Source organism: Myotis brandtii, unplaced genomic scaffold, assembly GCF_000412655.1.
Source record: "Myotis brandtii unplaced genomic scaffold, ASM41265v1 scaffold8, whole genome shotgun sequence".
In the NCBI taxonomy this organism is placed as follows: domain Eukaryota; kingdom Metazoa; phylum Chordata; class Mammalia; order Chiroptera; family Vespertilionidae; genus Myotis; species Myotis brandtii.
This window is the reverse complement of record NW_005371219.1, coordinates 10,659,184-10,683,679: the sequence shown is the minus strand read 5'-3', so window position 1 is coordinate 10,683,679 and position 24,496 is coordinate 10,659,184. Positions and strand designations below refer to the sequence as shown.

At 40.2% G+C, this 24,496-nt stretch overlaps 1 protein-coding gene and 1 pseudogene across 1 annotated transcript in view; both read right to left on the bottom strand.

Annotated features, from left to right (window-relative positions):
* Positions 1 to 24,496, bottom strand: part of PREP (prolyl endopeptidase) — a 108,816-nt gene that overhangs the window by 59,410 nt on the left and 24,910 nt on the right. Inside the window, exons 6-8 of the mRNA XM_014531282.1 lie at positions 23,306 to 23,515; positions 17,404 to 17,525; positions 1,549 to 1,654 (exon numbers count right to left, since the gene is read on the bottom strand). Coding sequence (XP_014386768.1) covers positions 1,549 to 1,654; positions 17,404 to 17,525; positions 23,306 to 23,515 — 438 coding nt within the window. The remainder of the gene's footprint in view (positions 1 to 1,548; positions 1,655 to 17,403; positions 17,526 to 23,305; positions 23,516 to 24,496) is intronic.
* LOC102260886 lies at positions 3,917 to 4,196 on the bottom strand (annotated as a pseudogene).

The following is a 24,496-nucleotide window of genomic DNA, read 5'->3' as shown; positions in this document are numbered from 1 at the left end:
CTCAGGCTTGCTTTTTTTAAGAAACTGATTTTAGAGAGAGGAAAGGAGAGAGCGAAAAACATCGATAGGTTGCCTCCCGTATGTGCCCCAACCAGGGATTGAACCTACAACCTTTCGGTGTATGGGACAATGCTCCAACCAACTGAGCCACCTGGCCAGGGCCAATTAGTTTTTTAATTAGTTAACTTATATTGTTTAACAATAAGCCCACCTAATAATTTAAATATATAAAAATGAAGTAATAAATAAAAAATGAAACCAGAATTCTATGGAGAAAGAACACGGTAATTGGCATTCATAAAGAACTGGAGAAAGCAAAGTCCTATGCACTATTTTACAGTCACATGGGAATATTGTACAGGACAACAGCACAGTTTAACAGCTGTTATCGTTTCTTTCAGATTCTATATTCAGAGGTTTGCACAGTTCTATGTACACCTGCACTTGCAACTCAAATGAACAATTCTTAGGTGGCGGCCTGCTCCTGTCAGAGAATGTGCAACTGCTGTGGTTGAGCCAATTTTCTTGAGATCAAAATGGATATATCTTTTTTTAAAAAAAAAACCAACAACCACAAACCCGTAGTTTTATTAAATGGAAGTATATTTAACACTAGCATAAAAGTTGTTGACTTCATCCTGCTGTATGTGTGCATGGCATCTGTGATATCTAAGAATCTTAGGATGCGAATCTTACTTTAGAAGTTTAAAAATGATGCAATGACCAATCAATAATAAAAAATTTATATTATCTTACTAATATAACACACAATATAGACCAATAATGAGGTAATCAAATAACTAAAAGTGCACTCAATATATTGTACAGTTTGAAAATCTAGGTCACCATCTCTAAAATATACTTATTTTACATTAACCAGAACATGGTATAATTAGTATGGGGTCTTACCTGTGTGCCAGCATACCTGATACAATTTCTGGGTCTGGGAACTTTCAGCACAGTACGTCATGCAGTTGGAAAGCTTTAATGCTTGACAGTGGTATTGGTATGATTTAGATGTCGGAAGAGAATATTTAAAATGAGCCACCTCCAGAATTTGTGACTGGCTGGTTTCATGCTTACCATCATGACATACGAAGCTTCAGGCAGGAAAATCAGGCTGTGATTGTGCATGTGGCTCAGTACTGAGGAGCTGTCCGATGTTACCCTGGTTAATTCTCACTGGTCCCCTCTCTTGCCTATGTCGGTTTGCCGCATTATGTCTAGACAGTTATACTGTTTTACAGACCAAAGGGCCAGCTTCTCCTTAATCCTCTTCATCTGCAGTATTCGCAGGATATTTTCACACTCATATGCAAAAAATATGGTTAACCTCAATCTACCGAGAAAATGCTGAAGCCAACAAATACGTTCATTCAGTTTTTCTTCATTTTATGGGATAATATGGGGGAGGGGGGAACAGATGAACTAAGACAATGTGATTAAACGGAAGATGGTTTCTTAGAAAATCAATTAGAAGACAAAATAACTGCTTTTAAAAGGCATTCTGGAGTAATTACTAGTACCTGTGCGTGAGAGATAACTTACCAGTGATGCCATTGGATTCCTGCTGCAGGTCACAGTACCAGAGCCGGTTCACTGGGTCACACCCCTCCCTTATTGATAACAAGACATAGCGACCATCGTCAGACAACTGGGAAGACAATAAAAGCAATGCAGGAGGCTGATTAGAATGTATTTTCTGTGGGAGTACTATTAAATATTAAGCAAAAACTAAAGGTTAAACTCAAATGCAATAAATTTATCCCAAACTTATGAATGGATAAGAAAGTTAACAGAAAAAAAAGATGAACATCCATTTTAACTTATTTCACTCCTAATCAATGTTTAACAAAACATAGTGAAATATTTAGGTAGAAAATATCAATAGATGTAACTGAATGTCCTAATGACTTAATGTGATTTTTAATTAAATCCAGTCTATTCTTTAACTGAAAATATATGCAATCTGTCATTTTGAATATTAATATCCCTGACTTTGAAGTTTCGTCACAGGTTACGTATTTTAAAAGTTGTTCTAAATGAGTAGAAGTTACCAAGATAGGCATGGATGTAAAGAAGTTCATGTGTGGTTCATATTGGTCACATTAACACTTTCTGTTGACCAACTCTTCATGCATATCTTTAGCCCCCTCCACACAAGATGTCAGAGAACAAAGGCCCATGCTTCTGTGGGTTTCTTTTATAATTAAACAGGAGAATCTTAAATAACAAAAATAATCTTGGTAAAAAACTAATGCAACCAACATTAAGGTTTTGAGATGTTAAAATGTAAGTGGTATCAAACTATATATATCCTTTTGTAACTACTTTTTAAAATTCAACATAATTAAAAAAATAATCCATGTTGATATATGTACATTTACTTCATTTAACTGTTGTATAGTATTCCAATTTAAGATATACCACAGCTAATTGATCCATTTTCCCACCGATAAACATTTAGATTATTTCATTTTTCTTCCTATTACAAGCAACACTTTACAAAAATTCTTGAACATGTTTATTTGTGGCCTTATGTAAGTGTTTCCCTTATATAAGTATGGCCTTTTATAAGTGTTTCTATATAACTAGGAGTAAAATTGCTCAGTGGTAGGACATGGACAAACTCCACTTTATTAGATATTGCCAAATTAAGTGATTACCAACTCACTCTCTTACATTTTATCCGTGTGTAACAGTTCTTATTTCTCCACATCCTATTGTGATAGTTAATTTAATGTGTCAACTTGACAAGGACAGAGCACCTAGATATTTGGTCAAACATTATTCTGCATGTTTCTGTGAAGGTATTTTTTGGATGAGATTTACATTTAAATGGATGGACTTTGAGAAAGGTGATTACCCTCCATAATGTGAGTGAATCTATCCAACCAGTCCAAGGCCTTAATAGAAAGACTGCCCTGCAAAGGTAGGAAGGAATCCTGCCAGTAAATTGTCTCTGATGGACAATCTTCCCTGGGTTTCCAGCCTGCCAGCCTTCCCTGCAGACTTTGGACCAGTCAAGCCTCCCCAATCACATTAGCCAATTTCTAAAAAAAATAAGTATTTCTCTCTATACATATACGCAGGTCCTGTTGGTTCCGTTTCTCTAGAGAACCCTACCACACTTACAACTGTCATTTGTTCATTCAATAAAAATTTCCTAAGCAGCTATTACGTTCAAGTCATTTTCTAGGGGGCAAAGATATATCGGTGAACAAACCAAGAAGAAAAAAATGTTCTAGTTTAGGGGAGGAGACAAACACATACATATAGAATTATGTATCATATTATACAATGAGAGGTGTGGCATGGAGAACATGAACAATCTCGGTAAGGGAGGCAGAGTGTGGGGGGAAGGGACTATAGTTTTCAGTGTGGCCGTCAAGGTAGGCCTATTTAGAAGGTGTCTTGTCCTGACCAGGGATCAAACCCGCAACCTTTTGGTGTACAGGATGACGCTCCAACCAACTGCGCTACCTGGCCGAGGCCCCATTTCTTTCTTTCTTTTTTTTTAAATTAATTTTCCATAAAATAGTTTTATATCACATTTGTTCAAATGCATTTCTCTACAACTACTCCAACATAGCTCCTTTGGAATTATTTCATAACATGTGACTTTATCAAAGACTTTGAATCTCAAACATAAAATTTCAAAATATTAATTTTTAGATGAAAGGAACAAGAAATAAAAGTCATTGGTGATGGTTGGGGCTGTTAATTTCCAATAAGACACTGTGTTGAAATGTTTCTTCTGATACAGCAGTTACAAACTAGAACCTTCAAAAAACAAGGGCAGAACCAAAGTATAATGAAAGAAGCTTCTGCAGTGTACGCCTCCCACAGTCCTCAGCCTCTGACAGAAGCAAGGCACAGCATCTTCCCTGAAAATTAAGTGGGTTTCCAGTATTTTCATGCAGTTGACTAGACACTCAAGACTTTATCATTAATGTATATTCCATCTTGGCTCTGGGTGCATTAGTTATGCCTGAAGAGCTTAATACCCAGCCACATCCGCAGGTGGGAGAACACATACACTGGTATGGTGATGGGCAAGAGCAGATGTAAAAGCCCAGACTGGCTGTGCTGGTGCAGCCCTGTGGGGAGTTCTCTTCCACGGAGGACGAGCAGAACAGTCCTGCTAAGGAGATCAATGGAATGAGGATGGTCAACGTAGGAAGAGACAGAAACATTCTCCTCTCCCACTTATTACCTGCCACCCTGACTTTTTAAAAGGTAGATGGTATTAAGAAAGTTTGGTTGTATCTGTTGTTTTTAATTATGATCTAGTGCTGCTCCATATCTTCTTGCTTCTTATTTTGATGTGTCATCATCCTAGCTGCCTGTAGTATCATATTAGGGATCCCATCAATAATTGGATAGGCTATTCCCAACCGGGGCCCCATTTCTCTATCTTTAAACACAACTACGTAAGCTGAAAAGCCCAGATTGGATCTAATTCCAAATTTTGTCTCCTTTATTCTTTGTCCAGCTGCCTTCTAAGCCAATTTGCATATTTCTAAGGGCACCTATCCTCAGCAAAAGAATTAACACCAGTCCCAGTCCCTTCTGTGGGTTTTTAACTCAGAAGACCAGAGTATAAAACTAAGGGCTGTTTAATCAGCACAGGATTAGGGCTGAAGTAATAAATTGCCCCTCTCTGCTCTAGGGATTATTTTACCTAGGAAAGATCATCATCTCTCTATAAACACAACACACCTTTTATGACTCTGTAAGCAGGATACATTCCTGCTAACCTTTCTAAATTCTATGTTAAAAATAATTTAAAATGCATTTGCTATGTTTGTACATGGAACATTTCTAGAAGATCTCCACGAAACAGGCAGCAGTGGAGGGCAGGTGGAAGGGAGATTTAAAAAAAAGTATCTTTCCATTGTCTTCTGACTTGCACTGACTTGCATTTCTTATCTTTTCCCCCCTGTAGGTAATGTATTCTCTTCTCTGGCTGCTTTTAAGATCTTCTTATCAGTGTTGGTTTTCTGCAGATTGATTATAAAGGGCTTTGCGACAGTAGCCTGCTTGAGATTTGTTGAGCGTCTTGAATCTGTGGGTATGTCTATCAAATTCATAACATTTTTGACCACTTTTCCCTTATACGGGTGAGGAACAAGTAGTTTTACACTTGTGAGTACACAAAACACAGAGTTTATCATTGTATTATTATTTATTAATGTGTTATTTTCCATATGCACAACCATAAATCTACTTCCCCCCACCCTTTATATTTTTGTGTCCCCTTATCCCTAAAATGCCAACTACATACCGTTGAATCAGCTATCTGATAGGTCAATGAGACTGTATTCTTTTTTGTTTCAATTTATTTTCTCTTTGTGGTTTAGTTTCAATTGTTCCATCTCCAAATTCCCTGCTATTTTCTTTAACAGTATCTAAACTACTGTTAAGCCCATGTAGGGAACTTAAAAATTCAGAGTTTATTTTTCACCTTTAGAAGAACATTTGGGTTGTTTTTATATTTTCTTCTTCTTTGTTATAATATTGTTTTCTAAAATCCTTTTAAAATCATTTTTTTATAATGGCTTTTAAAAAGTCCTCGTCTGCTAATTCTACTACCTGTCATTTCTGGATCTATTATATTGACTAATTGTTCTCCTGGTTATGTCACATTTTTTCTGCTTCTTTACACATAGTAATATTTTTTATGGGTTCTGAATATTTTGAATGTTGTCTGGATTTTGTTTTCTTCCTTTAAAAGTTCTGAGGCAGATAATTTGTTGGTAAATCAGCTTGTTCCATTCAAGGCTTGTTTTCAAGCTTCGTTGGTAAGGTCTACAGCCCTACTGCTGAGGCATGGCCTCTCCGGGGTCTCCACTGAATACCCTGGGTGCTCACAAGGTCTTTCCACTTTGTCAGAATGCGAGTCTCCCAGCTGTGTTAGACCTCTGGTAGTGGCTGGCTTCACAGCTTCTGGATAGTTGTCCTTGGCTCAAATCATGGAGTCTCCTCCTGTGCATGAACCCCTTAACCGTCAGCTAAAGACGCAAGGGGATACCAAGGCAGATTTCTTAGTGGGCAGTTTCCTTCTTTTGGTTCCCTGCCTGCAAATTCAGTGGCTCCCGTTTTCCTGGATCCTAAGTTCAGCGAGACTGCTGTACTTCAGGGCTCCTCCTCTTTGAGTCCAGAAAATACTTCCAGGCAGAGAGCTGGACAAGCACAGGACTGGTCACTTTCACAGATGAAAGTCTTGTGACGCCTGCTGACCAATATCTGCAAACAGTTGCTTTGCCTATTTCGTACGGTTTTCTGTTTATGGCAAGAGGGCTAGTCCAGTACCAGTTACACTGTCATGGCCAGAAGCAAAAAATCTGTCATTATGTTTTTAAACCATTTTAATTTGTTATTGGATAATTACATTTTGGGGGATACATTATTGCATATAATTGTAAGAGTTAATCATACAATTAATATAGGACTAATTAAAAAGATAATACCCATGATTAATAAAAAATACATAACAATGATATATTTGCTTCTGTCTCATTACATAGTAGGATAGTTACACTATTTCTGTTTCCTATTCCAATAATAGTTCTATGAACTGCAGTCTGTGGGACATGCTTCTTTTATGTGGAGGTAGAATTTTCAAATGTAACATTCACTTTGACTTGTTGCGCTGCTCTTATCAAGCTCACATACACTGATTCTTGGTATCAGTGCAAGGTGATCATATCGAGCTTAATGTTGTCTGAATAGGACTAACTTGCTAGCAGCAGCCAGTACGTTCAGTGTTCTTAAACACTGGGCAACACATTGATGTTATAAGCTAAACAGCTCTTTCTCAGAAAAAATTACTTTAGAGCACAGAAGTAGTTTGTACTTGTGCAATAAAAGTGGGATTCCAGGTTATAGTTTTATAAAAGATTCTAGAAAGTCCTGTTTACTTTGGCTGCTCTTCCTCAGAGACCTTTTCCCCCTGAGTTCTGAAGCAGCCTCCTATACCAAAAACGAATCATATTTTGTTGTATGAGTTTTTGTCACAAGTTGCACATGATATCAAATGACTCAGATGCATTCTCTTCACCTTTTTCTAGACTCATTTTAGTATTTTCAAAGATTATCAGAGTTTCTGAAAAACCTCACATAAATTTTATTTACATTAATTTTTTTCTCCATCCTCATCCTCATTGTATTTCCAAATTACCTGTCACTATATTTTAAGTGGGTCTCTTGCAAATGAACCTATGACTTAACTTTTAAAACTTTAATCTAAGAATTTGTACTACTCTGCTTTCATTAACTGTTAGTATTGATGTGCTGGCTTCCACATTATTAATTCTGAATATTCTATTCACCTTGCTTTTCCTTTCACCTTTCTTCTTTGTACTATATACATTTCTTTGTAAACTCTTTAGGAGTTTAACTACTTTAGGAGTTATATATTCTATCTCTAGGCCTTTATACAGTTTCCTTAAGCTTTTCATATACATAGCTAATAAACCAACATCTAAAATTTTAGTTCCACCTTATTTTCAAACCATCTGTCATCAGCAATCTCACAATTATAACTACTAAACATAATGAAATGCAGCCTCATTAATAACACTTCATACTTCTGTTCTGTCCTTTGAAGACGGACAGAATCTTTAGAGCTAAGTGCTAAAAGTCGTGCTACATCAATCATAAATGATAATTTGGTTGTAGTTATTCATCCAACAGAAAGATAAGGCAGCAAAACTCACTGCAAAGACCACACCAAACTTTCGATGACAACTGTTTTAAGCACATCTAGTAGGTTTTTCTCACCATTTCTGGCTGCAGTAAATAGCAGTTTATATTTCATCTAAAGCAGGAAGTCTCTGGATGCACTGTTGCTGAAAGGTGTTTAAGTCAGCCTTTTGTACTACAACGACCTTCGTCACAACCCAGAGATGTTCCACAGCCACTGAACAAATCTGCTAAACTGGACACAACTCTGAACTTTCAGATGCACAAGGTCTCAAATTTCAAAATAATTTGTAAGTCACTGTTACCCCAAAATATGCAGATTAGAAATATACGTGCTTGGACTATAATTTAATCAATAACAATACATAGTGAACCATGGCCTCACATTTAGACTACATTTCAAGGCAATTAAAAAAAATGAGTTTGGAAATCACTGGGAAGGGAAGATAAAAATCATGTTGATGAGGAAAGACACCTAAATATCATTAGAGAATTAAAAGAATTAGGAATTAACAAAATTAAAGTAAGGTGACTTTCCTGAAATCCAGACAAAAGAGAAAAACAGGAAAGTTATGGGCCCAACCATGCCTCATGGGACAGTGTACATTTCAGTCCATGCAATATTGTGTTTGAAGGGGTATCCCATAATAACAGCTACCATCCTCATTTGCATTTATCAACAGGTAAAGCATAAAGTACCAGTATATATACACAGAATATGTGGACTTCCATCAAACATATTATCATTTTCAAAGAAAAACTCGTGAGGGATTTTGTGCTAGAGCTGGTGAACTACACATGCACCTGGGCTTGTGTTAATAACCGAATCTTCATGGGCATGAAGTTTCTTTGATATACATACTTTAAACTTAGAATCCAACAAGAGGGTGGAAAAAGTTTTTTATAATTTGAATCTACATGCACTTTTTCAGACTGAGGAAAAGTATTTTCTTTTATATATTATGATAAGAGAATTAATTGTGTGTATAAAATAAGTATACTGAAAAGCAGTGAGACTTAAAATTGTCCAGGAAATTAACAAAGGGAGTGAAAATGGATTTTAATAGCTTCGAGAGTTAATCATGTTCCTCTCAGAGCAGGGAAGTTTATCAATTTTATTTCAGAGACGCTTTTGAATTCCTTTTGTAATAGCTGTTAATCATAAAATCTCTTTAATATTAAGTGTGTCTGCAAACTTAACTTAGAAAAACTTTTAAATGTCAAACTAATCACTGACAATGATGGCTTTTCTTCTATGGGACTCATTACGAGCTTGTAATAAAAATGAGAGAGAATGTCAGTAACAGAAGTAAAGGGTAGTCATAAACACATGGGATGTGCATTAACAACATTTCTAATAGGTAGTCATTAACTCAAATTACCCAGCCTTCCCAATACAGAGACACTACAGCAATGGGGAAAGAGACATCAACCCCAACACTGTCTGATGTGCGGCTTGTATGCCAGAAATAGATATAACAGAACATTCTAGGAAAAGGTAACTCATTCAAAGTAAAGTAAATAATGTAGGTCTCGACATGACATAGCCACTACTCTTTCCAATCTACATGGTAGATATTCTGGCAGGTAAGCTTGGTTATTGAAGAATCTACTGTTTGCTTTCTTTCCTCCCTTACTGAGCAATAGAGGGGTCAGGTGAGACAAGTGGTTGATTGGCAAATGCTACCTGACTATTATACCCCTTCGCACCCGCCCCCCCACCCCCCCAATTAGGAGCTGTTTTATGTATACGCTAGTGGCCTGGTGCACAAATATGTGCACATTGAAAGAAAATTAATTAGAAGAAATATTTTAATATCGCTATTCGCCCGTTCTCTATAATAGAAGTGTCAACCAAATTCACAATCGACAATAACAGATGGAAACACATGCGTGCGATTGGTGCAAGTGAGATATATATATATAAACTTGCTTAATTAGACCTGCTTTCTGATTTAGCTAAACTTTTTCCAGCCCAGTGAAGCACCCCAACTTCTCTTTCAGGAAACTGTCAGCAACACAGCAGTAAATATCAACATGAAGCAGATTATTATTGTAGATCATGCAGGGAGAACAAAGGGTAAAATATTTAACTGCAGCAGTGTTTGACTATATTCTGTGCAGTGAGAAAACCTGAAGTTATTTTCAAGGTCCACCATGTCTTACTTCTTTTCAGTCAGGTCAAGTTTCAAAGGTTTCTAAATCTCCGTTTTCTGGCTAATGAAAAGAAAATAGAATTCCACTGAGTCTCCCATCTACCTACTCCAGGACTTCTGTGAGAATCAAATGAGATGAGGCACGGGAAAACACTTCACAGACATTTGGTTATGCTTCACAGACATTTGGTTAAAGTGTGAAATGTTTGCACCTGGCTATAAAGCAAGTCATGTTCCTGGGCTAAAGAAACTGCAAGGCTAGTCATTGCTAAGGAGAGGAAGCCGGGCGTTGCTATGTGATCTCATTACCCAGCACCTACAGCGACCATTTCTGGGCTGGGCTGGGGGCCTCATTTTGCGCCATGGAGTCTCAGCAGCATCAGCTGCGATTTGGTAGGCTGTAGCTCCGGGGTGGTGGCGGGGCCTGTGTCCCACTTTGGGGGAAGCCGAGTGTTGCTTTGTGAGCTCCAGGTCCGCGGTGCTGTTTCTCTGTAAATGGCCAGTGTGCATCATGGTAGCTCCTGTGTTGAATGTCTGCTCCCTGGTGGTCAGTGCGCGTCATAGCGACCGGTTGGACAGACACTTAGCATATTAGCCTGTTATATATTAGTATATAGATACAGAGCAGCACGCCTCTAGCTTTACCCACACCCAGCTCTTCAGTCTAGCTTCCTGACTGTTCTGCCTTCCCAGGTGTGCTGCTGAGATTTCCTGCTGGCAGTCTCAGGCTCAATTACTGAAGTTAAGCCAAGAGGACAATGGTGTGTTTAAAATGACACACAAACCAAATATGGGGGAAATTCTGCCATGAGCCCCCCAGACTCTGTATTATATAAAAATACTGAAATAGAATGGGTTACCATGACACAAACATCTTCCGTAAGGGCCAGTGCTCTGCTCTTTGCTCCTGAGTATCATCAGGTCCCCGCACAGTAGTGGACACAAAGCAAGGACTTACTAGGTATTTGGGGAATAAATGCATGAACTGTCCTGACCATGGAGAAGGCTGCTGAGCAATTACTATTCCAAGTGAAAACCATCCAATGAGTGAGGGCAGGTGAGGCAGAGTCCCCTGAGTGAGGGCAGGTGAGGCAGAGTTCCCCGAGGAACATCTGCACTTTACTGAGCACATATGTTCTGCAGGCGAAGCTGGGTGCACACCAGGCCCAGAAGGTCTTCTGTGCATGAACCTCAGCAGGGGAGAGTAAGAAAATTAACATTCATGAGTGCCTAGGGGGAGGCAAGCATCAGGCAACGCTTTTACGTGTTAATATATGTTAATATATATAAATGTGAACAAACATGTACATATTAACTCTAAGGGTCACAAGTGAACACATTAAAATGGCTTATAGACATTTAATGAATATTAAGAATTAGGATTACCTCTGTACCAAAAAATTGATATAATAGAATTAAGTATAATGGAATTAAGTTCACAAAATAAGATTCAGCTAGATCATCAGAGAGAGGAAGGCTATTTTCTCCCTGGTCTTTTCTAAAGGGACTGAATACATTTTCAGAATCTTCATTCTAGAGCACCCTCTGCTGGGAAAGTGCCTCAAAATGCTTGATTTCTGTGTGTGTGTGTGTGTGTGTGTGTGTGTGTGTGTGCTCTACAAATCATTTTAAATAAAGAGTTTTTCTTTTCTTTTCTGTCCAAGAGAACCTTCTAAAATGACAATTTCTATCTTTCCACAATCACTGCCCTGCAATGAAAGCCTCACGGTCACTATTAAATAACAACTGATGCCACTGTTCTTCCAAGCCGAATGCTAGATATCTGTTGCGTGTTACCCCAGGGTCATGAGGGTGCTGCTGGGAGGGCCTGAGAGGCGAGGCTGGTGGGAGGAGGGCAGTGGTGAACACTGCCTGCATTTCCATGGAGAACCCATGGATGTGGCTTCCCCTGGACCAAGAGGCACCGACAAGGTAGCTGGCCTCCAGTCACCTGAAAGGTCCCTGCTGAAAAGGGAGTGGGCAGGGGCAGGAGGCGCCCGAGAGGCACAACTCTCAGGGGAGCCCGACTGGGAGCAGAAGCTCAGAGGGACAAATGCACAAGCACAGAAAGGTCCACCAGAGAGTTTATAACCCACATCAGGGAACAGCAAAGTGCAGGGGTTCCCAGAACTGAGGGAATCTTACTACTGACGGATGCCTAAGAGCTGGTGGACTGCTGAGCAGCCAGAATCAATCAACATACAGCTCCCGATGAGCAAAAATCCTGTCCCCCTTTTCTGCCGCCTCCTCCCTGCATGGACACTGAAGACCAAAAGCCAGGGCGAATTCCAGAGGGGAGGGAGGCATGGGGGTCCAGCCATTGCTCAGGATGGCCCCACCTGTAAAACGTCATTTCCAAGTTCCAGTCTCATCACCCCCGAGTTTCTGCCTGTCCCTTCATCTTCCCTCCCTGCCAGTCCCCAAGCAACCACCGATCTGTCCACGTCACTGTATAATAGTTTGCATTTTCTAGAGTTTTATATAAATGAAATCTGACACTGTGTACTTTCTCTCCCAGCTTCTTCCACTGAGCATTAATAATTATTTTGAGATTTATCCACATGTTGTTAGGTATCTAAACAGGCCATTCCTTTTTATTGCTGAGTAGTATTCCATTGCAGAGATATACCACAATTTGTTCACTCATGTACCGTTTAGTGGACATCTGGGTTATATCCAGTTTGGTTGCTATGACTATTCATATCCACATCTTTGTATGGAAAAACAACCAAACAGATAAACAAACAAGGGGAAGAATTAAATAGTCCCTATCCCATGTGCTCCTCAAACCTGAGCTGGGGAGAGGGCAGCAGCATGTAAACTGGAGTTGATATCTGGTTTTGGACTGCAACGGAACTTTAGCAACAGACCTAATACCCAAAGGTAGCCAGAAGGCCATGGGTTCTGCCAGGTGGAAGGTGGTCGTCCTGGGGAGAGATGGGTCATCAGCATCAATGGGAAGAATAAGGCTGCCTCCTGACAACGTAGCTTAGAGACTTGCCCAAGGTCACAAAGACCTGCCCAATGCAGGAAAGCGGGAGACATCTGTGAAAGAGGAGCTGAGTCATGAGGAGACAGCAACTAGGACACAAAGGGAGGTCCCCGGTGAGCCTGATTGCAACAGCCAAAGGGAGGAAGGCGGCAGCAAGCCAGAGAATCACATACACCCACACACTCGGCCCCCGCCCATGAGCGCCTCACACTGCACCCACAACACCGGCACTCCACATCCCAGTGATCTCAAATCCAGCAGCTACGTTCTCACCCAAGAAACCTGCTGCAGGGTCTATGAGATGCTGTGATATATCCTCTCATCACAGACTTTCAGAGCTGAAAAGCCCCGGAGGAAACAAGGCTTGCAGGGATGAGGTGACTTGCCTACGGCCACCAGGTAGGACTAGAATAAAATTCTCCTGATTCCTGCTGCAGTACACCACCATCACTGTAACACGGGCTCTCCACTCAGAGATACTGTTAAATGTGTTCATGAAATACCAGGTTCAAAATGATCCTAAAAGCAACTGCCTGAAAAATAGAAGCAGCAATTGCGACACACATATTTGGTGCATGGTTATGTAAAGGACTACTGCTTTTCTCTAGGATGTGGGTCACTAAATAAAGGCTGTTAGGAAACTGTTTGTTTCATTTCCAGCCCATGTCCTGATTGCTCATCGGTACACCAATCATGGGTGACGCTGGTCTCGACAGTCAACAGCACACCAGCTTCTTGGATCCCCCTGGCTTTATCACACTCCTTTGCCAGGTATAAGAAACTCCCACATCAATATTTTTTTCCCCTTGATTTAGATTTTTCCGACCTGGAACTGGACCATCAATTTAGGAGGGGCCTCAGGCTTCTGAAGGCTTATACCTACAGAACTACAGTGTTCATGTTGAAATGACAGAGAGATCCTCTCTGCAGCAAGAAGGTCCTCTCAGCTCAGAATGATCACACACAGCAGGGTGAGGGAGGATGGGGACACTCACCTATGTCAGCCTGACCTGCCTAAGTCTTACAGACTTTCTTCGCACTATTCACTGATTAGGGCCCTGATCCAATATCAAGTCCCTCAGGTCCCACTTTGTCCCTGTGGCATTTTTTTTTAAAAAAACAACTTCATTTATTATTTTTGTTCAGTAAAGATGCATCTCCTCACTTACTGCCATTCTTTAAACAGTCATTGCTGTTGTTTTGTGTGACCTCTTCCTCTGAGCAGAGACACAGAGCACATGGGTGTTAAGAAGATAGAGGCCGGACATACCCAGCAGGCAGTTCCAGCCATGGACTTGCATGGTAACCGCCCCGGCAGGTATCCTATTTTGTCCATGCAATGGGATTGATCACTGCTTCTCAAGGTTGTGGCAAAAACTTCATTAGTCAAGTTATGTAGAGTGAACATCTATTGAATGAATGCTAGAAGGATCACTGAACTACTTAAATCTGGTTTTCTTTTCAGTTGCCTAGCTAGTAGAATGGAATATACAGATGTTAAATGTTTATATGATGTATCGCCCGTTATCTTTAGAAACTGCTGCTCATAGCAGCATTATTTATAACAATGCTACTGGAACAATTCACATGTCCATCGACGAATGAATGCATCCACAAAATGTGGTACATACACTGATGAAATATTATCCAACTTTAAAAAGGAGAGAATTCTGACATATGCTATGACATGGACAAGCCTTAATATCATGTTAAGTGACATAGCCAGACACAAAAGGACAAAGACTCTATGGCGACATTTATATGAGGCACCTAGAGTAGTCAAATACACAGAGACAGAAAGAAGCAGGTGGTTACCAGGGATCGGAGAGGAGGAGGGTGGGGATTTATTGCTTAATGGGAACAGTTTCAATTTTGCAAGATGAAGAAAGACCTGGAGGTGAATAGTGCTGATGGTTGCACACAGTGTTAACATACTTATTGCCACACTATACATAAAATGAATAAATTAGTAAACTTTATTTTATGTATACAGTGGGGCCTTGACTTACGAGTTTAATTCGTTCTGTGATGGAGCTCGTAACTCAAATTACTCATATGTCAAATCAACAGTGAACGAGTGAGACACGTGATGCTGAGCTGATGTTGTAGCATTCACTGTGACGTTCGCTGCGCCAACTAGCGGTGGCGTATCTGAAGCTGGCTCGTAACCCGAATTTTAGCTCGCAACTCAAAGCAAAAAATTGGCCGAGAGAGACGGCTCGTATCTCGAAAAACTCGTTAGTCGGGACACTCGTAAGTCAAGGCCCCACTGTACTTATCATGATTTTTAAAAAGTATTGAACAAAAACTAGTTGCTTCAACCAAGTGCTAACAAAGAGATCTGAGCAACCAGAGTTGCATGTATTCCAGATAAACTGTTTTCTTTTACACCAATTTGCTAAAATATACTGATATTCAGGCATTTATTTTTAGTGTTCCTGTTATTTTATCAACCAAATAATTTTACTTTGATTAAAACAGGCCTGGTTCAATGAAATTATTAGCCTGGAAGGAAAAAATTTCTCCACAACAGCATGTTTTTGAATTTATGATGAGCCCAGAGGAATAAAATTTGATTACTAAAATATGTTATTTTAGGTTTCCCCCCAAATAAAGGTAAAGAAAAACACATGACCTAATGTTTTTAGGTTGTTTTGGTAGCATATTTTGTCTCCCTAATTGTGTCACTCAGACAAAAGTTAAAATCTATACTATTTTTTAAATAAATACATATCCATAGTAAGCAGAAGCCTTAAGTATGAGGAAAAGCTGTTATAAGAAGAAAATTTAGTAAAAACATACAAATAGAGTCAGAAGAGCCATTAAAAACAAATATGTGAGAAATATGGCAATAGTAACTATACAAGCAAAGCTTGTAGGGTGGGGAATTAGGTAGAAAAGAAAAAGCATGAAAAAAGGGCACAGTTTCAGGTAATAAAATGTAAGTCCTATGGATTCATTTTTAACACAGTGTATTAAAGTCTGGCAAAGTTTTCCTGTAAACCTTTGTGAGCCTTGTGGCCTTCTGTGGCAACTACTGAACTCTGGTGTTGGAGGTTGACTGTAGTCACAGACACTACGTAAACAAAGGGGTGTGCTGCTCCAATAAAAGTTTATTTACAAAAACTAGCAGCAGGTCAGATTTGGCCTAAGGGCAAAAGTGTGACAAGCCTTAGTCTAGAGAAACAAAATAAAGAAATAAAGGGACAATTTGGAATAAGGAATATCAACGCACATGAACTAAAATACCATGGGTTCCTACTCTTGACCCCAATGAATCAGACCCATGAGCAAAGTTCAAATTTAAAATGTCCTTTTCTTACCAAATTTTTAATCATCTCTCAGAGAAGAGCTAAATGGCTCAATGAGCTAAAATGTTTCTAGTGGATTCCTCATTCCTACTTAAAAATGGAATGATAGTCTACTTGTATTAAAACATTCAGAATGTTTTTCTTTCTTTTTTTAAAAATCCTTACCTGAGGATATGTTTATTGATTTTAGAGAAAGAGAGACAGAGAAACGTCAATGTGAAAGAGAAACATCAATCAATTGCCTCCCATATGTGCCCTACAAGGGCACTGAACCCGCAACCTGGGTATATGCCCTGACCAGAAATCGAACCAAAACCTTTTGGTATACGGGACGATACCCCAACCAAATGAGCCACCTGGCCAGGGCTGTTTTTCTTTCTTTAAAAAAATATTTCTTAGTCCCCAGGAGTCAACTCACAACAGTAAATTCTTACTCTAAGCAACTCTAAGCTTTTTCAATTGATTATCAAGATACAGAATAAAATCTAGGCCAGTAACTTCAAATATGTATCACTTCAATAGAGGTTGGTTATTATCAAGATCCCCAAGGAATGTATGAACTATCTATCTATAAGATGGGAAGGTATCGCCCAGGTGGCGTGGCTCAGAGGTTGAGCGCAAACACCATGCACAAGGAGGGCCCGGTTTGATTGCTGGTCAGGGCACATGCCCGGGTTTCAGGCTCAATCCCCAGTAGGGGGTGTGCAGGAGGCAGCCGATCAATGATTCTCTCTCATCATTGATGTTTCTATCTCTCTCTCTGAAATCAATAAAAACACATTAAAAAAATAAAACAGGAAGATATCTAAAGAATACATATTTTAGTGTAAAAACAAGTAAACCTTCTACACAAAGAGCACAACTGTGTAAAACAGGAAAACACACACACTCTACATTCTCACTTGCATATGAAAGGAAAATGTTTAGAAGGATACTCTCCTCACCTCTAAGGAGGATTCCGAGCTTCACAATGTTCATGTTTCACTTTACGTTATTCTGTACTTATACATTCTTTACCATAAGCATGCATAACTTTTAGTATTAAGATTTTTATGCTGTTAAAAGGTTTATCATCAACTTCATTATTAAGAATTTTGAATGCCAATATTTTTAACAAAAAGACTAGTCCCTCAAAGGACTTCTACCACTCATAAAGGTCATCACGAAACAAGGATATTTACATATACAATCCATGGGACATGGTCTTTTTGGGTAAAATTTCACAACAGTACAATACCTCAGCTCCACCCATCCATTTGGGCTCATCAGGAAACTCAGCACACAAAATATCTTCTGACTGATCAGTCCCCAAGACATGGTAGCAGAGCTTCTGGTGGAGGTTGCTGGACGTCTCTGTGCCTGGAAGAGTTAACAATGTAGACTGAAACGCAGTGTGCAATTTTAAGAGAACCTATTCCACCCACTCTGTACTATGCTAGAATCCAAGTCACGTATCTGGTTGTAGGATATGAGGTTATTACATAAAAGTTAATCGTTTTTCTATATACCAGCAATGAGCAAATGGAATTTCAAACTAAACACACAATACCACTTACATTAGTACCCCCAAAAGGAATACCTAGGTATAAATCTAACAAAATATGTATGAGATCTAGAGGAGGAAAACTATAAAAACTTTGATGAAAGAAATCAAAGAAGAGCTAAATAAATGGGCAGATACTTCATGTTCATGGTCAGGAAGACTCAATATTGTCAGTTCTTCTCAACTTGACCTTTAGATCCGATCCAATCCCAGTCAAAATCCCAGCAAGTTATTTTGTGGATATTGACAAACTGATTCTAAAGTTTATGTGGAGAAGCAAAAACAAAACAACAGCCAACCAATATTGGAGGACTGACATTACCTGACTTCAAGACTTACTGTAAGTAATCAAGACATTGGTGCCATTGGCAAAAACAGACAAACAGATCAGTGGAATAGAGTAGATAGCCCAGAAACAGACACATAATACAGGCAACTGATCTTTGCTAAAGGAACAACGGTTATACAACAGAGAAAAGATCATTTTTTTCAACAAACAGTGGATATCCACATGTAAAACAATTTACACACAGACCGGACACACTTCACAAACATGGACTCAAAATGGACCACAGCCCTAACTCTACATGCAAAACTATAAATATTCTAGAAAACAACACAGGAGAAACCTAGGTGACCGTGGGTTTGGTGGTGACTTTTTGGATACAACACCAAAGGCACAATTCATGAAAGAAAGAACTGAGAAGCTGAACTTCATTCAAATTAGAGCCATCTGCTCTGTGAAAGATACTGTCAAGGAAATGAAAAGACAAGCCACAAAGTGGGAGAAAATATTTGCAAAAAACTTATCTGATAAAGGACTGTCATCCCAAATACACAGAGAATTACTAAAACTCAACAATGAGGGAAAAAACCACCTGATTAAAAAAATGGGCCAAAGACCTTAACAGACAGTAGAGATGGCAAATAAGCATATGCAAAGATGTTCCACATCATAGGTCATCAAGAAAATGCAAATAAAACCGAGATACCATTATCAGAATGGCCACAATCCAGAGCATGGATGACACCAAATGCTGATGAGGATGTGGAGCAATAGAAACTCTCATTCATTGCTGGTGGGAATGCAAGATGGCACAGCCACTTTGCAAGACAGTTTGGCAGTTTCTTCCAAACCTAAACATACCTCTACCACATGATGCAATAATCACACTCCTTGGTATTTACCCAAAGGAGTTGAAAACTTATTTATGTTGATGCAAAAACCTGCACACAAATGTTTATAACTGCTTTATTCATAACCGCCAAAACTTGGAAGCAACCAAGATGTTTTAGGTGAGTGCATAAATAAACCGTGCTACATCTAGACAATAGAATATTATTAAGCACTAAAAAGAAATAAACTATCAAGCCATGAAAAGACATGGAGCAATCTTAAATGCATATGACTAAGTGAAAGAAGCCAATCTGAAAAGAGTAGATAGTCGATGTCAACTAAAGGCATTCTAGAAAAGGCAAAACTACAGAGATGGTAAGATCAGTGGTTGCCAGGGGTTGGGAGGGAGGGAGGATAAAGAGGTGGAACAGAGGATTATCAGGGAAGTCAAACTACCCTGGTATAATACCACAATGGTGGATACATATCGTTACACATTTGTGTGAACCCCTGGAATGTACACCATAACCTGAAGTCTAATGTAAATGATTGATTTGGGGTGATTATGATGTGTCCATGTAGGCTCATCAACTGTACCACTGTGGTGGAGATGCTGATAATGGGGGAGGCTATGCATGTGTGGGGGCAGGGGATGTATGGGAAATCTCTGTACCTTGTGCTCAATTTTGCTGTGAACTTAAAACGGCTCTAAAAGCCAACTATTGAAAAAAAAAGAAGTTAAGAATCAGTTGAGTATCATCTGGAAGTAATTCACACATATCTGCTGATTTTTTGAGGCTGTTTGAAGATTGAACTATTTTTATTTTATTCTGAAAATGTACCAAGCTTTCAGAACAATGAAGAACTAGATAATACCACGACACACAGTGCAATATTTAGATCTTATGTCATAGAAATGTACACTTGAAAGCTCTATGATCCTATTACCCAATGTCACCCCAGCAAATTTAATGAAAAAAACACCACCACCTTAGAGCACTTGGTGACTTTCCCAGGGCTTTCTGGGAACACTGGTAAGAAGTGCGCAGTCAGAACCACTCAGCTTTTCTGCACGGGCCCCAGCACTCACCCTAAGTGGCTGCTGAGGTTCTCTGGACAAGAGGCCAGCAACTGACAGCTGGGAGGTACTGGCTTTCTTAGTTCAATCGCAATTACTATGGTTGCCACTGAAAGTGGAGGGTAACTGAAAATTTTCATGTTTTTCACAAGTTAACTTCATAACATTATTCTCTAACAAGAAATGGCCAGTTATATACTTTTTTGATCTCCCAGAACTTGGAAATAGCCAACAATTTCTAACCCACTGGCACTCTCAATACAGACACAGAGGTCTTTCTTTAGCCAACATTCTTGATTTAAAAACCTCTTAGCTCCTTCTGTAGATCCCTGGTGAATTCGAAGAAAGGTAATGAGTAGTATAATCAAAGGCAGCAGACGGTAAACATAGCCAAAAGAGATAAAACGTGTTACAGCCTTATTCCCAATTCAACTGGGAGGGGGAGACGGGAGACAGAAAGGAGAGTATCACTAAAGATACAGCAGGTCATGATAAGGGGACAACATGTGCGGTAGAAAGCACTTGCCAGGCCCAGGCTCTGAAAAAGGTACCCGAGACTCTGCATCCCAGCTCCACATCTCTAACAAAGGGACCGTAAAACCCACCCGTCACGACCAGCCAAGAAACATGAGAACCTATACCTCGAGTGGAATATGGAGTGGCATAAAGACGCTGATGCTGAAAGCCTGTACCAGCAAGGTATAAGGTACAGGACCCTTCCTGTCTGGGAAGACGAGGAGTGAAGGGGGAAAGAAAGAGGGACCACTGAACACAACAGGATCTTTGTGAAACTGAAGAGGAAAAGAATAGATGTGTATGGGAAGTTAACAAGAAGAAAAGTGTCAAGATAAATGCAGCCAACAGGGGACTGTAACTTCTGACCAGGGGAAAAGATCAATGATGATTGCAGCAGAAAAATTTTATAATCACTCAACATCATTAAATCAGTTGGTTTTATGAAAAAAATCCATCTTCTCCATGAACCCCCTGGGACACAGAACACATTTGTGAAAGACTGACTGGAATAGTGGCCTCACTATTTCACAGTTCCCAGTATCCCCTTGAAGAGGGGATGGTAAACAGAATGCAGGGAAGTGACAGTATGACAGTAGCAAGCCCAGGCATCTAAGAAGTTGTGCCTTTCAGCTCTCCCTCTTGGAATCCTGCTGAGCTGCCATGCAAATTAGCCTGCTAGAGGATGAGAGACCACATGGAGCAGAGCCGAGGCCCCAGACATGTAAAAGAGTCAAGCCAACTGACCTGCAGCTGACCACAGACAGACACATGATGAACTCAGCTAAGCCCAGAAGAACTGCCTGGACAACCCATAGACCAGGGGTGGGCAAACTTTTTGACTCGAGGGCCACAATGGGTTCTTAAACTGGACCGGAGGGCCGGAACAAAAGCATGGATGGAGTGTTTGTGTGAACTAATATAAATTCAAAGTAAACATCATTACATAAAAGGATACGGTCTTTTTTTTTTTTTTTTTTAGTTTTATTCATTTCAAACGGGTCGGATCCGGCCCGCAGGCCGTAGTTTGCCCACGGCTGCCATAGACTCAAGCGAAATAAATGGTCATTATTCTAAACCACTGAGGTTTGGGGTGATCTCTTATACAACAAAGTTACGTGGTACAACGTTCTTTGAGGAATCCTGGCTCTAGACTAAGCATGTCAAACTCAAAGGCTAACACGGGCCAAATAAACACGGTTTAAGTTTATGTGGGCCGCAAAAAAAAACTTCCATTTTCATAGAAATGTAGGTTTATTTCAATAGACATGCTGAACAACACAAAGGGCTGAAATAAATGAATAATCATTAACATAAAGTAATAGAACATTTTAATAAAAATTAATATTTTTTTCTTGAACATTAACTTACCAGGCACCGAATAACTATGCAAATTAATAAGTGTAATGCAAATAAACCTATTTTTCTTGTTCTCCGAAAGCGAAATATTTCCTGTTGTGCACACCAAACAAGTCAGTCCAAGACTAATGACATGGCAATCGGTTGCTAAAATATCTGCTGCTAGTATTAGTAGAGAGAAATGGTGCACCTGCATGTAAGGCACGTAAGGGAGATGAATGCAACACGATTATAGTAATCAGTCATTAGTGAACGTTGTAGTTCATTATTAATAACTAGAGGCCCAGTGCACCAATTCATGCATGGGTGGGGTCCCTTAGCCTGGCCAGACACTGGGGCTGACCAGCCAGGGGGAGGGGCTTCAGGAGGTTGACCACCCTGATGGGGGCCATCAGGCCAGCCGCCTGGGGCAGAGGCCGGGGTTGTGGGAGGTTGGCCGGCTGGCTGTGGGGAGGGGCCATGAGAGGTTGGCTGTGGGAGCGCACTGACCACCAGGAGGCAGCTCCTGTGTTGAGCGCCTGCCCCCTGATGGTCAGTGCGTGTCATAGCGACCGGTTGACTGGTCGTTCGGTCACTTAGGCTTTTATATACATACTAGAGGACCGGTGCACAAGATTCGTGCACTGGGGGGTGTCCCTCAGCCTGGCCTGCAACAACGCCAGAGTCACTCGCGCCGAGGCCCCTCCCCTACCACCACACTGCCGGTGCAGACGCTGGGCTCGCATTGCCAGGGCGACACTGCCAGCGTCCCGTCCCAGCCACTATGGGCGCCGCCATCTTTGTTGTGGAGTGATGGTTAATTTACATATTACTCTTTTATTAGACAGGACTAGAGGCCCGGTGCACAAATTCATGCACATTGAAAGGAAATTAGTTAGAAGAAAGATTCATACAGTAATTACGTTACTGCAAAAAATTACGTCAATAGTATATATAATACAGCATTATAAAATTAAAACATGCATGTGATTGGTGCCAGCGAGAACTTTATATGTATCACACATGTGCGAGTCAACGTTTATTTTTAAATTGCCATTGCGCATCATATGTACTGGCCAGTCAGATGGTTGATGAATAAATCGCGATGTGGTTCACGCTGAATGTCAACTAAAACAACTAAATTCATGATCGGCAATGACAGATCGAAACACGCATGGGATTGGTGCCAGCGAGAGCTTTACATGAATCACACAAGCGTTAGTCAATGTTTATTTTTAAATTGCCAGTGCGCATCATATGTACCAGCTGGTCAGTCAGTGGGTTGGACGGACGGACGGTCGGTCACTTAGCCTTTTATATATATAGATAATGTATAACAGGATATTGTAAAAATTAAATTACGAAATTTTTATTAAAACATTTCTTACATACCGTTATATTGGCTGGGCCCCAAAAATATTCGCTGTGGGCCGCAAGTTTGACATGCTTGCTCTAGACCAAACTGTTAGGGATTAGTTTTTCTTTTAAAGTTATGGGAGTCACACTTCTATTTCATAAAAAAGGTGCTTTCACCTGAAGTCTTAACGTACCATCACTTTTTCCATCTTGTTGGGGGTAAGAGTTGTAGAACATTCCCTTCCCATCATGGGTCCAGGCCATACAGCTGAACTTGACTCTTTCGAGCACATCTGGAAGCTCTTTAGCACCATCGACTTTCATAAACTTGATTGTCACCCAGTCGGAGCCACTGGCACTCAGACCATAGGCAAAATATTCACCGTCTTCACTGAATGCATAGCCTATGGAACATAGGAGAAATCAAACAGTGATGGGGACACAGTGCCTGGCCCTGCTCATTGCCCTGCGCTGCCCCACAACACTCTCTGTCGTACACGGAGGCAGACTGTGGTAGTGAGGAACTCTGAGGGCCAAGCCCATGTCTTAACAGGCATTTGCCTTATGACCTTAAGCAAGTCTTCATTTCTTCATCTCTAACATGAAGTGTTGGATTCTATGCCCACTAAGATGCTTCCATTTTTTAATTTCTATCAGTTAAAAGCAGAGCCCATCTTTGATTTTCAGCACATTCTATTTACACTCTAAAGCAGCGGTTCTCAACCTGTGGGTTGCAACCCCTTTGGCAGTCGAACGACCCTTTCACAGGGGTCGCCTAAGACCATCCTGCATATCAGATATTCACATTACACTCATAACAGTAGCAACATTACAGTTATGAAGTAGCAACGAAAATAATTTTATGGTTGGGTCACAACATGAGGAACTGTATTTAAAGGGCCAGAAGGTTGAGAACCACTGCAAAGGGAACAAGTAAGGAACAAGGAAACTGCCTTTGGAGTAATGATTGAATTAGGACACACACCATGAAACAGAACTAAATTGGAATATTAGGTAATTTTTGGAATGGATTCCAAACTATCTGAGTTCATTCTTTACAACCCCGTTTTCTGAGCATTACTGGCACTCAAGGATTATCGCCCATACCATCCGAACACCACCACCCAGGCAAATAAGGCCTGAGGGTTTGCAATGAAGGATCTCACGCGGTCCACATACCAAAAGTGACCGTGGAAAAGGAAGAAAAGCAACACCATCTATGGACTACTCTACTGTCCAATTCTTTAGGGACAAGAGAGATAGATCATTGTCATCACCATGGAATGTTTCCTGACAAATATAGCAGCTTTCATCATTGTGAATTATCATTATGGTATAGCATTTGGTACCAGACACCAACACCAGAAATTTCCCTTTGGGATATT